Source organism: Serinus canaria, chromosome 8, assembly GCF_022539315.1.
Source record: "Serinus canaria isolate serCan28SL12 chromosome 8, serCan2020, whole genome shotgun sequence".
Lineage (NCBI taxonomy): Eukaryota > Metazoa > Chordata > Aves > Passeriformes > Fringillidae > Serinus > Serinus canaria.
In genome coordinates, this window is record NC_066322.1 from 2,501,491 (window position 1) to 2,515,994 (window position 14,504).

Genomic DNA, 14,504 nt, shown 5'->3' on the forward strand with positions numbered 1-14,504 from the left:
ACATTCAGCCAGACTGACAGCTTCATCTCTGTATCTTAAATGTCAGGAGCTGGTATGGCTGAGACCCCAGGCAAGGAGCACAGAGCACTGCCCTGACTGAGCCTTTTGGGAGGAAGGGGGTGAAGTCAGCATCCTGTTCAGGAAAATCACTGACCAAGTGATCCTTAAAAGCCTGCAGGAGCATAAACCGTGGTGAGGAAGCCTCTCAAGCTGCTGGCTTGAGGCTTGGGCTGCTCAAATGTTTCCTGCAATTTCTCAGCTCTTGAGCCAGTCTGCCCAGTGTTTCTTTTCTACTGTGCAGCTGCTCTTCAGCAGGACAAGAGGCAGCTCTCAACTGGAAAGCCACCAAAAAACCAGACTGCTACTGGGAATGCTGGGCATGGAGGGTGAGGGAGGAACAGGACACAAGACATGCAGGAGGCACAAATATTAAGTGCCAAGGGTATTTTGATGAAGTTGCACCCTGTGATAAAGGTGGATCAGGGTGCAAAAGGGGTGATTTCAAAAGAAGTGGAGCAGAGAAATCTCCATGTTCCTGGTGTTGGCTGGATTTGACAAGGAAGAAGGCCCAGATTGTGGTAAAGAGCCTTCCTGCACTGAACATCTGCAAGCCCTGCTGCTTGAATTGAGCTGAACTTTGGGCTTGGCTTTGTTGAGCTGTTTGAGTCCATGAGCTGGACACGACCAAAGGCACCAAACAGAAGGAGGTGAACCACTCCCCACTGAGTGAGGACTGCAATAACCAGCACAGAACCACTGGGAATGAGCTCCACACCAACCACAATCAAACATTTGGTGCAGGGACTGGAGCTTCCTGCACTTTTCCTGAGGAAGACAGAAAGTAAACTCCATATAAAACCACGCTCTGGAAAAGATGTTTTTCTGATTTAGTTGACAAGTTGTGTTTTCCCAAGCTAACAGGAGACATTTCCAACTGATTTCCTACACAGCTACAAATGTTACACTAAATTAGCATTATTAAGGGTAATAACACTGCAAGGGGTTTTGCTGAGTGCAGGATCAGGGATTTATCTCTTTCCCAGGGCAAGCACAATCCTGTTAGTTATTTCCTTCTCAACTTGTTCAATACTTTGTCCAGAGTAGTCAAATTGTAAAAATTGCATTTTTTTACAGGCTGGTTCCCAGATAAAAGCAGAAATCAACTGGTTGCACAGTGAGTTTCACTGGAGAATTAACGCCATGCAGGAGCCTCTCAGTAGTTAAAACAAACTCAGCTGCTGGTTTCTTGCAAGGCAGAGGAAATGACAACATCAGTGTTATGATCTCTGATCTTCCATTTGCAGATCCAAATGGAATCTCCAAGATAACTTTCCAGCAAGGGAGGGTGAAGGTCAAGCCCAAGCAAACCACCTGACCTCTCAGAGGGGTTTATCTCATGTAAATCCCTCCTTCTGGCATGCAGGGCTTCGCCATTGCTGGCCAGCACAAACCATTAGCAGGCCCCCCAAATCCTCAGGCAAACACCACAGCAGTAAAACAGGCTGCAGAATGTAAAAATGTATTCCTGTGTTCATGCAGAAATGCCTCACCTAGCACGAGACCCAGAGACTGCCCTGCTCAAGGTCAAAGCACAGGGTCTGTTTCCCATTTAAGAACAAGCCCTTGCAAGAGGTGGTGTTCACTTGCCAACTTTCATAAAAAAGATTAATCCACAATATCAATATGAATATAATTTTTCATACTAAAATACAGATTTATTTTAAGGAAGTGAATAGTATTTGTATTACATTTTATAGGCCCCTATAGTTACATCTGGTCCTTATTTATTTAAATTTTATTCAGCTTGCATAATATTTTTGCTTACAGTTATATTCTCTAAGATCAGAAAAGCTAAAACCTGAAAATTCAATGGCACTATTCATTAACATTCCTTTGCTCTGCAGTCATAGACATTTGCAAGCTCTCCTTTGATTCTGAAATAATAAAACTAAGGTAATAAGATGTTTAGTGTAAAAATATATGACTTAAGTCAGAATGATAGAAAGAGCTATGTTCCTGTGAATCACATGCCAAAGCAAACCAAAGTTTTTCAAAAAGTATACACGCTCATTTTAGAGGGAATAATAAAACACAGAATGACATATTAAAACCTTAACTCTCTCACTCTCATTATTTTATTAAGTTACCAAAAAAAAAACCCAAAAAAAGGAGAGTTTGCAGTGTACAGAGCATAATACAGGTTATAAAGAATGCATGAGGGCCTGGATGTGTGTGACACAGGAAGCCAAGAGCCAGGGGTTTCACCCAGCAGCAGCCAGGATCCTCCTGAAGCCCATCCTGACAGGTCCTGCTGCTTTTGGATATTGTCAGCCTCAGTTTTATGCTTGATTTACATTCCTGGAAGGTAGCAGCTCCTTCAAGCAAGGCCCTGCTATGCAAGCAAGCCCTACCATCAGCTCAAGCCTTGCCAAAGACCCATCAAAGACATGATTTGCAAAAGTTACTGCCCTAATTCCCCTTTGTGACAAGTGGTGTCCAAAGCAGCTTGGGTCTGTCACGCTCCCGCGCGCCAGCGTCCTCCTGGAACGATGATGAATCCCCCAGCTCCACCTCAGCATCACCCAGGCAGGAGTCAAAGCCATCCCTCACAATCTCAGGCTAACTGCATTTCCCACCCTGCCATTAACAAAGTGCCTTCTGCTTTAGGAGTGTGGCCAAGGGTTTAGGGCTTTAGGAGGGGTTGCATTTCTGCCTCTGCCGAGCCACGACGGAACACTCAGGGCTGCCATTCCCCTTTTCCATCCCATTGTTCCCTTCACTGTGTGGGGCATTTACCAGCAGCAGCAGCAGCATCTTACAGCCCACATATTGCTGGAGCCTCCCCAGAGGCCAATATCCCCCTTCTCATTTGTAGTTACAAGGTGAGCACATTCCAGCAGAGCGCTCTCAGTCCTGGCTGCACTGCCTGCCTGTCTGAGCAATCACTCAGATGCTGTCTGTCCATGCCTGATAAAGATATTTTTGCCTGGATTTAAACATAACTGAAGTGGGGAGGGTGGGATGAAAGCTCAGCCGAGGGAGAACCTGCTCAGAGACACAGGAGCCCCAGAGCCCTCGTGCTCAGTTAGGTCCCCACAAAGCTCAGCACAAAGCTGAGCTCTAGGCTTGGCTTTGGAGCAGGAACAGCCTGGTTTTGGCAGCACAGAGCCCTCACAGGGTAATTAGCCCTCACAGGGTAATTATCCCTTGAAGCTCCAGGGGCAAACACCGGGGCTTGAACAGCTGCAGCTCCAAGTCACAGTTTTCCTGATTATTCCCTTGCCCTTCCTCAACAGATGGGGTTTATTCAAGGGATGACTCACCTGGACTGACAGAATGAATCTAAATATTCTTCTGTCAAGCTGCATCCCACCCTCAGGAAGCTCCCCAGAAAAGCCTCTGGGCTAACCCAGGTGATCAGGGAAGCTTTCTGCTCCCCAGCTCTCACCAACTCCTGTTAGCTGAGCACAGGAATATTCTGGTGTTTTTCATGTTCCACTTCCCTGGCTTTGTGGATCACTTTATTTTACAGATGGAGTACCTTAAAGTTTCTTAATTGCCTTAAAAATGCTTTTTATTAAAGTCAGCTGAAAGCAAAAGTACAAAAAGAAAATTTACCACATCCAAAGCAGACAACCCAGCATAAAAAATCCTGCACAAGAGGTTTGATGTTGTTTACAACAAACACCACACAGCACAAAGTATATTTTTCTTCCTTTTCTGTGTAAGGCTGAGATAATGACCACCCCCTACTCCACCTCCAGAGAGCCCTAAGTTACAGACCCTGCAATCTTCTTTTATACCTCTTCAGCAATTAGCTGAAGTGATTTCCAGCCCCAGCTGAGCCTCTGAGCCCTCCTCCCTCCCAGGTTCTCCAAGCCTGCCTGGAGGAACATCCCCAAACCAGCCTTGAAACTGCTGAATGCCCTCTGGCATGTCTGAGTGTCTCAATCACCAGGCAGCAAAGCCAGAGTCAATAACCACCAGTAATCAACTCGACCATCACTGAATTATTCAGCTGGCAGCAGAGCAGGGCCCCCACCCTGCAGAGAAAATGTTTCTATCTTAGAGCAGTGCCTCTTCCATGGGCTGCCAGGAGCCAAATCCCTGAAAATTCACTATCCTGGATTGCAGAAAATCATTGCAAGTTGTTAAGTGGGCAGCATTCACCCACTCCGGGGTGATAATGGGCTGGGATTTCAGGGAATCTGGGATGGTTTGGGTTGGGAGGGATCTCAGAGCCCATCTCATTCCATCTCCTGCCAGGGACACCTTCCACCAGGCCAGGCTGATCCAAGCCCTGCTGAACTCCCAGAGGCTCTCTGGACAAAGCCCTCATCCCATCTGCATGAGCACAATTTAAAACAATTCCTTGATGCCCTGTTCTCTGGGCATTTAGGGTGAAAATCTCAAGGAGCCTCAAACCTCATTTTGGGGATGTTTTTGAAAATATTTCTTCTTCCCCCCCACCCCGTTTTAAATTCCCACTCTGAGGTTACTTTTACAAGTTTGATTGGCCTACAACCAAAAAAAAAAAAAAAAAAAAAATCACAAACTGAAAGCCCTGTGCTTCAGCCAGCTCCACTCTGCACTTTAATTGCTTGAAAGCAGAGGCCATGTGTTGTGCTCTCTCAGGGGTACGTGGGAAGGTGAAATGAAAGTGAGTGAAGAAAAAAAAATACTTTATAAAAAATCAGCACTTAGAGGGAAATGAAATAGAGCTGCTCCAGAGCAGCAGCCTGAAGATCAACAACATGGAGACAACTCCCAAGGACAACCCTTCCCTGGCCATGCCTTTCCTGCAAGCACATCCTTGCAGCCCCAGGCACAGAGCCCTGGTTCATAATCCATCACTGGAAAGGGGTTGCAGTCTAGGGGAATGGACATCTCCTCCCCAAAAAACATTTCACAGGGGTTAAGACATCACTTTCCAACCTCCTGAACAAATTAACCTCCCTGCTCACAGGCTGTATTTTTCAAGTCTCTACTTGGTGATTCCTGATGAGATTCCTGAGGTTATGACTTAAAAGTTGCACTCTATATTTCATTTTCAAGTAGCTTGTCCCTGGCTGCCAGATTTATTATTCCAAAAGCTGGGCCTGCACATCTTGTGCTCAAGGAAGATATAAAATATTCTGAGAGAGCTTCCCCATCCCTTGTGAGCTGCTGTTGAGTACCCTCAGCTCAGCATTTTTAGATGAAGAACATTTTAGTACAACATGGGTGAGGCCCTTACAGTCCATTTCAGACTTGACATGTTCTGAGCAGCATTCCTGCCTTCCCCCATGCTGATAAATTCCTTCTGAGATCCCAGGAGCTGGGGTTCCTGTCCTTCAGGGGTGTGTGGGCACTTCTGCTGAAGCCAACTACACGTTATCCCACTTTCTCTGCACTGCACCAAACACTGAATCTTGGACACAAAATTTCTGCCACTCAAGACCTCCAGGACTGCTATGAACTCCTTTGATCTTGCATTTTTAAAATACAAAAGATGTCCCTGAGTGTAACTGAGTTAAAACCAAGTGACAGAGAGCAGACACATCCATCACCCAGCTCCATGGAGCTGTTTTGTTCTATTTTCTCTCTAAGCCATGAAACTCAGAGAGACAGAAACTTTCCAACAGCCCTGAGCAGAGTTTGCTTTTACTCCTCATCATGTCACGTGAACTCGGTTTCAACTCTTTGCAGAAGGTTTTTTCTGACTCCAGGGCAACACAAAACCAAAAAAAAAGAAGAAAAAAGGGAAGGCATCAAAGTAATTTGGAGAAGATCAGAAGACAGAAAAATGGGAGGCTCCCTGCCCATGGCAGGAGGGTGCAAGTGGAGGATCTTTAAGGTTTCCAACCCAAACTCTTCCAGGATTCTGGGATCCCTGAGTTCCTGCCTTGGGGAGCAGGAAGTTATGGAGAATCCCAGAGAGGGTCTGTGCACGTGGCAAAGGATCAGGTTAGGCTGTGGTTTCCCAAAAACACCTTGTTTCCTATGAAACACCATTTCTTGCCTTTCCACGAGCAGATTCAGAATTATGAGAAGAAGCAGGGACTCATTTTGGGTAAGTCCTGTAAGCTGAGGATCTGAAAAGTGGGGAGTTGGACCTCCCTCCCTTCATGGATTGTTACTGCACTCCAGTGCCTAGACTTTTAAAATCAACTCCTAGGAGGACACTTTAATGAACAAACTAATGAAAGCATAATACTTAACCAAAACCATTTACTCAATTTAAAGACTAAAACCCTTTGCATTTTTCTCATCTGCTCTGTGTAGCAGTTATTTACAATTTTCATTTATTTATATTAAAATCTCATTAAGGACACACACCATATTGGCTCTGACAGACTGCCATGCAATATTTCCAAATTCCAGTTAAATGAAAAAGCAGGGAGATGACTAACACCAAGCAACTTATTTAAATTTACTCAACAGTGAGGAGCTGGACAAAAAAAAGGGGGACTGGGGGCAAAGCTGTGCATGGCTGGAAAGAGTGAAAACTAACCCAGCTCCATCTCCATGGGAAACAAAGGAATTCATCCCAGCTCTACAAAACTGGAGACTGGGATAAATGGGACCAAAACCTGAACTTTTTCCAATTTCAGCTTTAATGCTGTAAAAGATCCAGCCCACACTCTGCAAAGAGAATTTTCTTTTTTCCTTTTGACTTTCCTTCTTCTTTCCTTCTAATTTTTTCCTTTTTTTTTTTTTTTTTTTTTTTTAAATCCTAGAAGAAGACTGCTACATTGCAACTGCCTGTAGCTGCTGACACTTTGATGCTTAATGATGCACCACTGTGATATTTTGGGCAAAAACTGCATGTACCAGAGCAGCTCCACTGCCTGAAGAGTCTCAGGGTCAGGGAATTCAGGAGACCCCAGCACAGACACCTCTGCAACAGAGACTTGTTTACTGAAAGAACTGAATTTGACATTTAAAAAACCCAATCTGGCTTCTCTTCCACTGCAGCAAAGCATCTCTCAGTGGAGAGGAGACAGCCAGAGCAGGGGCAGAGAGGGGTGTATGGGCTTTAGCATCACTAATTTGCTGAGCTCATGCTTGAACTGATACATTTTAATTCATCTGCTGATAATTTTTTTTAAAAGCTAGCATATCCATGAGGCAGATTAAGCCAAAAGACACAGAAAGCAATAAAAGATTACCTTTGGTTTACCTCTGCTCTGCAAGGGCTTTTGCTGGCAGGCAGATAAATCACAGTTTGTTTAAACAGCTACTGAGCATTCCTGCTCTCAAGACAGAGGTGTTATCCTTGCTGAGACAGCTCTACCTCTGCAACATTAATTTCTAGCCCAGCCATTCCAACTCCTGATTCACAATGGTTGTATAAAAGAAAACACATTTGCAGCCTCTGAGCACAGCAGAAAAACTACTGAAACACAAACAATTTAAACAGGAGCATCATCTGATGTGACACAAGGCAAAATCACCACGTTGTTATTGGAGCTTACAGTTGGCTTGTCCTCCCTCTCTTCAACAATTTATCAGAGCAATTACCTGTTAAGGGCATTGTTATTTTCCATGTTTTCTCTGTCTCTGCCTGCAGCAAAGATGATTTTACCAGGAACTCACCAGGGGAGTGTCCTTGCCCCCGACGATGCTGAGCCCGAGGCCTGAGCGACCCTTGGAGATCTCTATGGTCATCTCCTGCCCTGGAACTATGGGACAAGTGGCTGGGTCCACAGGCAGTGCAGGTGGGAGGACACCTGGGAACATCACAGGGGCAAGAAATCAGTCACACAGCACAGCAAGAAAACGAGAGCCACCAAAGGGATGGTGTGACAGCAGCTAATTAAGTTTTTTTCTTTTTGCTCTTCACCCTCATAAAATTGAACTAGAGGGTCACCCTGAGTCACTTCTGAGGTCTGTAAACCAGAGGGACTTGGGTTCTGGGAATAAATGCTGCCAGTAAAAGCCTGTGAGGACACCTAACTCGGTTTTAACCTCTGCAATTCAGATCATGATGGAAAGGGGCATTCCTTTCAGGACAGGTGAAGCCATATTCCAGCACCATGGAATGAACAGCATGTCCCAAATTGTCTATTTTTATATTTCAATCTAAAACAAGATCATCTTGAAAGCAAGATCATCTTTGTATGTAAAAGTCAAGAAAAAACAAGTAAAGACACCTCCAAGCTCTCAAAAATTGTGACAGGAGAGAAAAGTATGAAATAACTTAGAACAGGTCATTGGATGATCAAAGGAACAAAACTTCAGCAGAAGTGATCTGGAAAACAAAATGAAACCACCCATTTTGGGTCAGGGTTGTAAAAATCCACCATATTGTGGCAGAATGACTGCTTCCTACCATGGCTGGTGACTTCTGGCTCTGGAGGAAGGTGAGGAGGTGCTGGCTCCAGGGGTAGCTCCTGGCAGCTCCCTGGGGCTCTGGTGGAAGATTTGGGCTGTTTGATCTGGCTGAGGACCTGAAAGCAAAGCAGAAGCAGGAGAGATCAGCTCTCAGTGCCCATGATGTGGGGGGGTCACTGTCATTAGCTGTTGATCACTGTGCCCCACTAAATCCTCCAAATCAACAGGAGGAAAAGAAGCAATTCCCACATATTTAAAGAGGAGCCAGCCATTTTCTAGGTCTCCATCAATAAAATTATTTTAATGTCTTCCCAGTGAATCCATTCCCCCCCAGGAATCACTCAGTCTTTAACCAGATCAAGCCCTCAGAACCCTCCCTTGCTGGTTAACAAGAGCACACAAACATTTTCCTGAACACACATACATTTTCTGGGAGCTGCTCCTCTGTCTCCTGCTCATCTGCCACCACGGGTGAGTCAGCTTTACACTTCACATCCTAAAAAGTCAAAAAAAGAAAACAAGGTGTATTGGAAATGTCTCATTAGCTTCAATAAAATACCCTCCAAAACTCAGAGTGATGATTCTAGGCAAATCCAGTGATGTTTTGGAGGGACAGGACACAGGGAATGGCTTCCAGAGGGCAGGGATGGATGGGAGATTGGGAAGGAATTCCTGCCTGGGCTGGAATTCCCAGAGCAGCTGTGGCTGTCCCACTCCTGGCAGTGTCCAAGGCCAGGTTGGAGCCCCCTGGGACAGTGGGAGGTGTCCCTGCCATGGCAGGGGTGGCACTGGGTGGAATTTAAGGTCCCTCCCAACCCAACCCACTCTGGGATTCCAGGATTTCTCCACGTCAGTCCATTTGTACCACCAAGCAAAGCTGAAGCCCAAACCTAAAACGAGGAGAAGCTGCTGGGAGCCCAGGGAGGATCAGGAGTTATTAAAAAATCAGGAGTTATTAAAATCCCAGCTCCCAGCTCTGAGGGTATGCAGTGCACAGCAGGGATTCCTGGGGAGGAGATTATCCCACGAGCTCTGGAATGACTGGGACAGCAATTCCCAAACTGTGTGCAGGGACCCCTCGGTGCCCACAGCAGGAAGGGGCTCCAAGTCATCTGTTCTCTCCTCCTCCTCATTTTTTAGATCTCCTGAATAAAGCAACTGCTTCAAATGCATCCTCCAGCCCCATTAAAAAGATCTCCAGCAATGGTACTTCAATCACTGGCTCCACTCATAATTTATTTCTCTACCTTTGCAAAACATGAAAATATATTTTTATATCCTACTTTTACAACTGTTTCCAGACAGGTACAGTGCCCTCCCTTGTTAGCCCTTCACTTTGATCCAAGTAATAATTATTTTGCTTATCCCATATTAAAACCCCTGATCAACAGCCTAGCTTGCAGAAAAACCAACTCCCAAAGATTACCTCAAATCTTTTTCAGATATTGAAAAGTTACTCTGCATCTCAGAAAGAATTTCTATTTAAGAGGACAATTTCTACATTAAATAAAGGCAAACAGAATTGTTCCAGCTTGGAAGTACTGGCCTTGTTTGCTGGAGTTTCATTATGCTAAAACATTCCAATCCCCACAGGATCTTTTTTTTTTCTCCCTGAATTTTTCTCCAAACTTGCTCTAACTCTGCAACTGCAACTATTATCCAAAAGGATAACAGGAAAAAAAGATAAAGGGGTGATCTCATTGTATTATCAGAGGTGTCAGGGGAGGAATGGAAGACTGCTCTGTCATGTTCTGAGAGATTGTTTTAATGAGCAATGAAAAATTACTTCATACTTCCCTTTTTCATTGTCATGTGTGACTAAAATCTGAAGCTTCACCTTGTACCACAAGCAAGCACCAGGCACCACCTTTACATCTCCCTGATCTTTTAACTGAGCTAGAGGTACCTGAACACTCAGCATTTGTCAAAAGCCTGCAGCCCCACTGGTTTAATCAAATCCAACCCCTCATCTCCATCCTAAAGCACTTTCACACAGCCCCTCCTCTTTGCCAGTGTTTCAAGGATTTGTTTTCTGTTTGCTGGGATTCAGATTATTGTTCCAAGCTCAAACCTTCAGAGGCAAATGAATCCATTCTCACAAACCACTTTCACTTTGTCAGATTAAATCTTCCAAGAGCATCTCAAAGCCTCCTCCACCAATTCTTTTCCAAGCACACCTTACAGAAAATCAGATTTCTTCAACCCAGGACCTTCCAGAGGCCACCTCAAACCTCAGCTAGCAAACACACAGACTGTGCCTGACACTTCCACTGGCTCCAGTTCAGAAACAAAGTTGTTTTCCTTCCCCCTTCTTATCACCCAAGCCTACAATGATGTCCATTATAGAACTTTATAGCTTTTAAAGTGATGAAGTGACAACAAAGACTTTGTTGTGAGAGACTGACAAATTTATCAGCAACAGATGAACAGAGAATGATGTGAATTTTTTAACTTTCCTTTTATTACAGCTGTCACTTGGTGAGACATCCTGCCCATGCTTTGAGCTGTACATACTTGTGGAAGATCTCTGCTGATAAGCACATACTTTTTATTTACTCAGTGAACTTGATCTTACTTGTTGACTTCTACATTCCTGATTTCTCCTGACATGTGACTGGGAAATTCAGCAACAATGGTGAAGTAGCACTGAGGCTCTAGTGAAACACAAGGCACTGTTTTCTTTTGCTTCACTAGAAGACTGCAAGACAAACCTCCCTTCCCAAAACCACCAATTTCTCTTGTGCTACATTGCAGAGTCAAAGTCTTAATGCCAGTTAAGAAAAAACCCTCTCCCTTTGGGACAGAACCACCAGCACACTCCCAAAAGTCAAACCCACTCAGAAATATTCCCCATGCAGTTTTAAAATCCTGACTGAGAGAACACTCTGGAATGATGAAACTGGCTTTTGCCATTATTTTTCACCCATTTATTCCCCCAAACCAAGGGCTAGCCCAGCTGAAGGCATTGTGGAACGAGCAGCTGGGTCTGCAGAAATTCCAACACTTTTCCAAGTGCTGGCCTTTGTCTTCTCTTACCTCTGTGCCACTGCTCTGTTTGGGACAACTCTTTTTCTTTCTTTTTACCTTTCAACCTGTGCCCTTTGGCTCCACAGTTCCTTTCTTTCTTGCAGCCAATGTAGTTTGGGTTTCCTGTGGTTCCAGAGGCATCTTCCCTCCACACCTACCTGGGATTGCTCCCATTTCTTTTTCCTGCTCAATTCACCCCTCCTCTAACACCACTCAAAGAGCTGCACAGAACCATGGCCCACACCAAAAGTTCACTTTTGTGTGACATATTTTATGTGTTTTTATCTGCTTCAGTCTTTGAGTAACTTCTCCTATTACCTTGCAAAAATTTCTCTAAAAATTCTTGCCAAGTTGAGCAAGAACTGCAATAAAACCAGGTGAGTGACACCTGCAAACACATCCAGGGAAAATCTGATTCCTTTCTACTCCAGCCCATCAGAGGAATATGCACTGGGCTACCAAACAGCAATAACTCAACCTTTTAGTAATCCATTAGGGACATAAATCAATCCATGGCTGATTAATCCTGATGCTTGAATAGCACATAACACTTCCTAACTCTTGGAATTTGCAGACTCATTAATTAAACACTTACTAGCTCCAGAGCATTATGTATATTCAATTTATATCTGCAAACCCCAAGACACTCCTTGCAAGAGACAGGATGGAGCAGGAAGAAGACATCTAGGTGGAAAAATACCCAGAAATGTCAGGTTTCCTTGGCTGAGGACACACAGCAAGTCCTGCACTCCTTGAAACTGGAGCAGGCAGCAAAAAACCTCAGCAAAATTCTGAGGTACCCCCAGCTTAGTCATGTTTTGAGTTTTCCATTTTAAATTTTTAACACAGGGTCCAGAAAGAAGAAATCAGAGCTGCACCCTGAAGGACTTTCAGATTCCTGATTATGCATGATCCTGACCTATCAAACAACAAAAATCTCCATCTGTGTCAATGAGAAGTTCAGTATTTATTACAGTGCACACTGACAGAACCACATTAAAGCACAAGTTATGGCCCTAATGCAGAAATCACTGAGAGCAGCTCTGTAGCTCTGCTATTCAGGAAGCAAGACTAGATGATGATAATAAACATCTTGGCCTCAGAATTTATGAAGCTATGAATATAAATGAGAATTTGATTTACAGACCAGGCTTTTTCTGAAGTTTGTCACACATGGATGGCAGGAGTGGGAACTCAATCCCCTCACTCACCAAGAACCCAAGAGGGCCAAAATGCTAGGTGGAAACTCTAATCTTGCTATTTTAACAAGTTCTTCTGAGTGCTCAGTTCATGAAAACAGGCTGGGTAGGTAAAGCTGAGTTTGATTCTGCTTCTACATGAACTGGAGATTATTTGACAAAAGTGCTGCAACACCCCCCATAAAAAGGCAGAAAAAACCAATCAAGCCCAGAGAGCCTCCACATTCTGAACTCAATCAACATTAAATATTGCCTCAAGTCACTCACAGCGTTGCTGGATTCCTCATCAGTCAAGCTCTTCATGACAACTTCCAGACTTGGGTCTTCCTCAGCACCTGCAGGTTCAGTGCCACTGTGGTCCTGGGAGAAAGGATTTAAACAGCTTTTAAACACAGCTCTGGGCCCCAAAACAGCCAAACAGGAAAACTGGACAGTTTTACTCTTTTTTGTTGCATTTTTTAGATAAGGGGCAGCATGACAAGGTGGGAAGATCCACAGTTAAAGCCTCCCAGTGTCAGGGGGTGAATGAGGGATGTAAATCTGGGAAGGCAGACCTTGGTCCCACTTGGCTGACAAAAAGCACCACAAGATATTCCCAAAATTGCCTTTAGGGGCAGCTCTGAAGGCCAGACTACTCCCTGCCAGCTGTGAAAGCTTGGTGTGGACTTGGTGTGAAGAGCTTTTCTCCAGCCCTCTGACCACACTCAGCACGTTAAGGAGTCCCAGTTTCCTTCAGTCTGAGCAGCTTGGGAAATTCATGGAATGGTTTGGATGGGAAGGGACCTTAAAGCCCATCCACGGCCACCCCTTGTCATGGACAGGGACACCTCCCACTGTCCCAGGCTGCTCCAACCTGGCCTTGGACTCTTCCAGGGATCCAGGGGCAGCCATGGCTGCTCTGGGAATTCCATCCCAGCCGGGAATTCCTTCCCAATATCCCAATCTACCTTCTTTCACTTCCAGCCATTCCCTGTGTCCTGTCCCTCCATCCCTTGTCCCCAGTCCCTCTCCAGCTCTCCTGAAACCCATTCAGGCGCTGGAAGGGGCTCTGAGCTCTCCCTGGATCCTTCTCCAGGTGAACATTCCCAGCTCTCCCAGCCTGGCTCCAGCCCTGCAGCAGCTCTGTGGCCTCCCCTGGACTCTTTAGGCCCAGAAACAAAACTATTTCTGAATTTTCATTAGGCATTTTACATTTAAGTAAACGTGAACTCAAATGTCTCGACCACCACTTGAGAGGACAAAGCACCTCTGTTCACTGCTGCACAAAAATACCTCATTTTGTGCCTTTCTGGTGATTGAAACTTCTAAAAACATACTTTACAGCAATTAATATTTAATAGACTGTTTCTGGGGGCTTGCCCACGGTATCACACCACAACACAAGACCCTGATTTAAGGTGTATTTACTGTCTATCTCTTCTCATATAGCAAAGATAAAGAGATAAGCTGCAGATAAACAGATAAGATAAAGATCAAGAGATGAGCTGAAGAAAACTAACACAGTAATTCATGGTGACTGTGGCACCCTGATAGTCCATTCCACCAGCCAGGCTGTTTAATGTGATCTGACAAGTTACATGTAGGGCGCATGTAACACACAATGTTAAATATTTATGTGGTATTTCAAAGATATTTGAAGATATCATTTCAAGATATAAGGCTATTTTTTTCTTTATTTAAAGAGAGGAAGAGCTGCCAAAGAAAGCAATGTAAACTTCTGTATAACATCACCATATTTGGTGATGTTGATTTTATATAATAAAAAGACACCAGCAAGAAGTAAAAACCTGTATTTACTTATAAAACAAATGTAATGTAAATAGTCAGAACTTGCCATTAATGCATGAAACTCAACCCACAAGCATCTACCTCTAAAGGCAAACAGAGACACACTTGGGTAGAGTCTAATTACAGCCAGTTGACCAGAATGTGCCTAAACAGAGCTTTGTGCTTCCTCCTGAA

General features: G+C 44.5%; 1 protein-coding gene across 4 annotated transcripts in view; it reads right to left on the reverse strand.

The window, feature by feature from the left end:
• Positions 1-14,504, reverse strand: part of PATJ (PATJ crumbs cell polarity complex component) — a 141,031-nt gene that overhangs the window by 24,918 nt on the left and 101,609 nt on the right. For all 4 annotated transcript variants that reach the window (XM_030226602.2, XM_030226601.2, XM_018912523.3 and 1 more), the window contains 4 exons: positions 12,810-12,902; positions 8,741-8,812; positions 8,315-8,432; positions 7,579-7,712 (listed from right to left, as the gene is read on the reverse strand). In XM_030226602.2, coding sequence (XP_030082462.2) covers positions 7,579-7,712; positions 8,315-8,432; positions 8,741-8,812; positions 12,810-12,902 — 417 coding nt within the window. The remainder of the gene's footprint in view (positions 1-7,578; positions 7,713-8,314; positions 8,433-8,740; positions 8,813-12,809; positions 12,903-14,504) is intronic.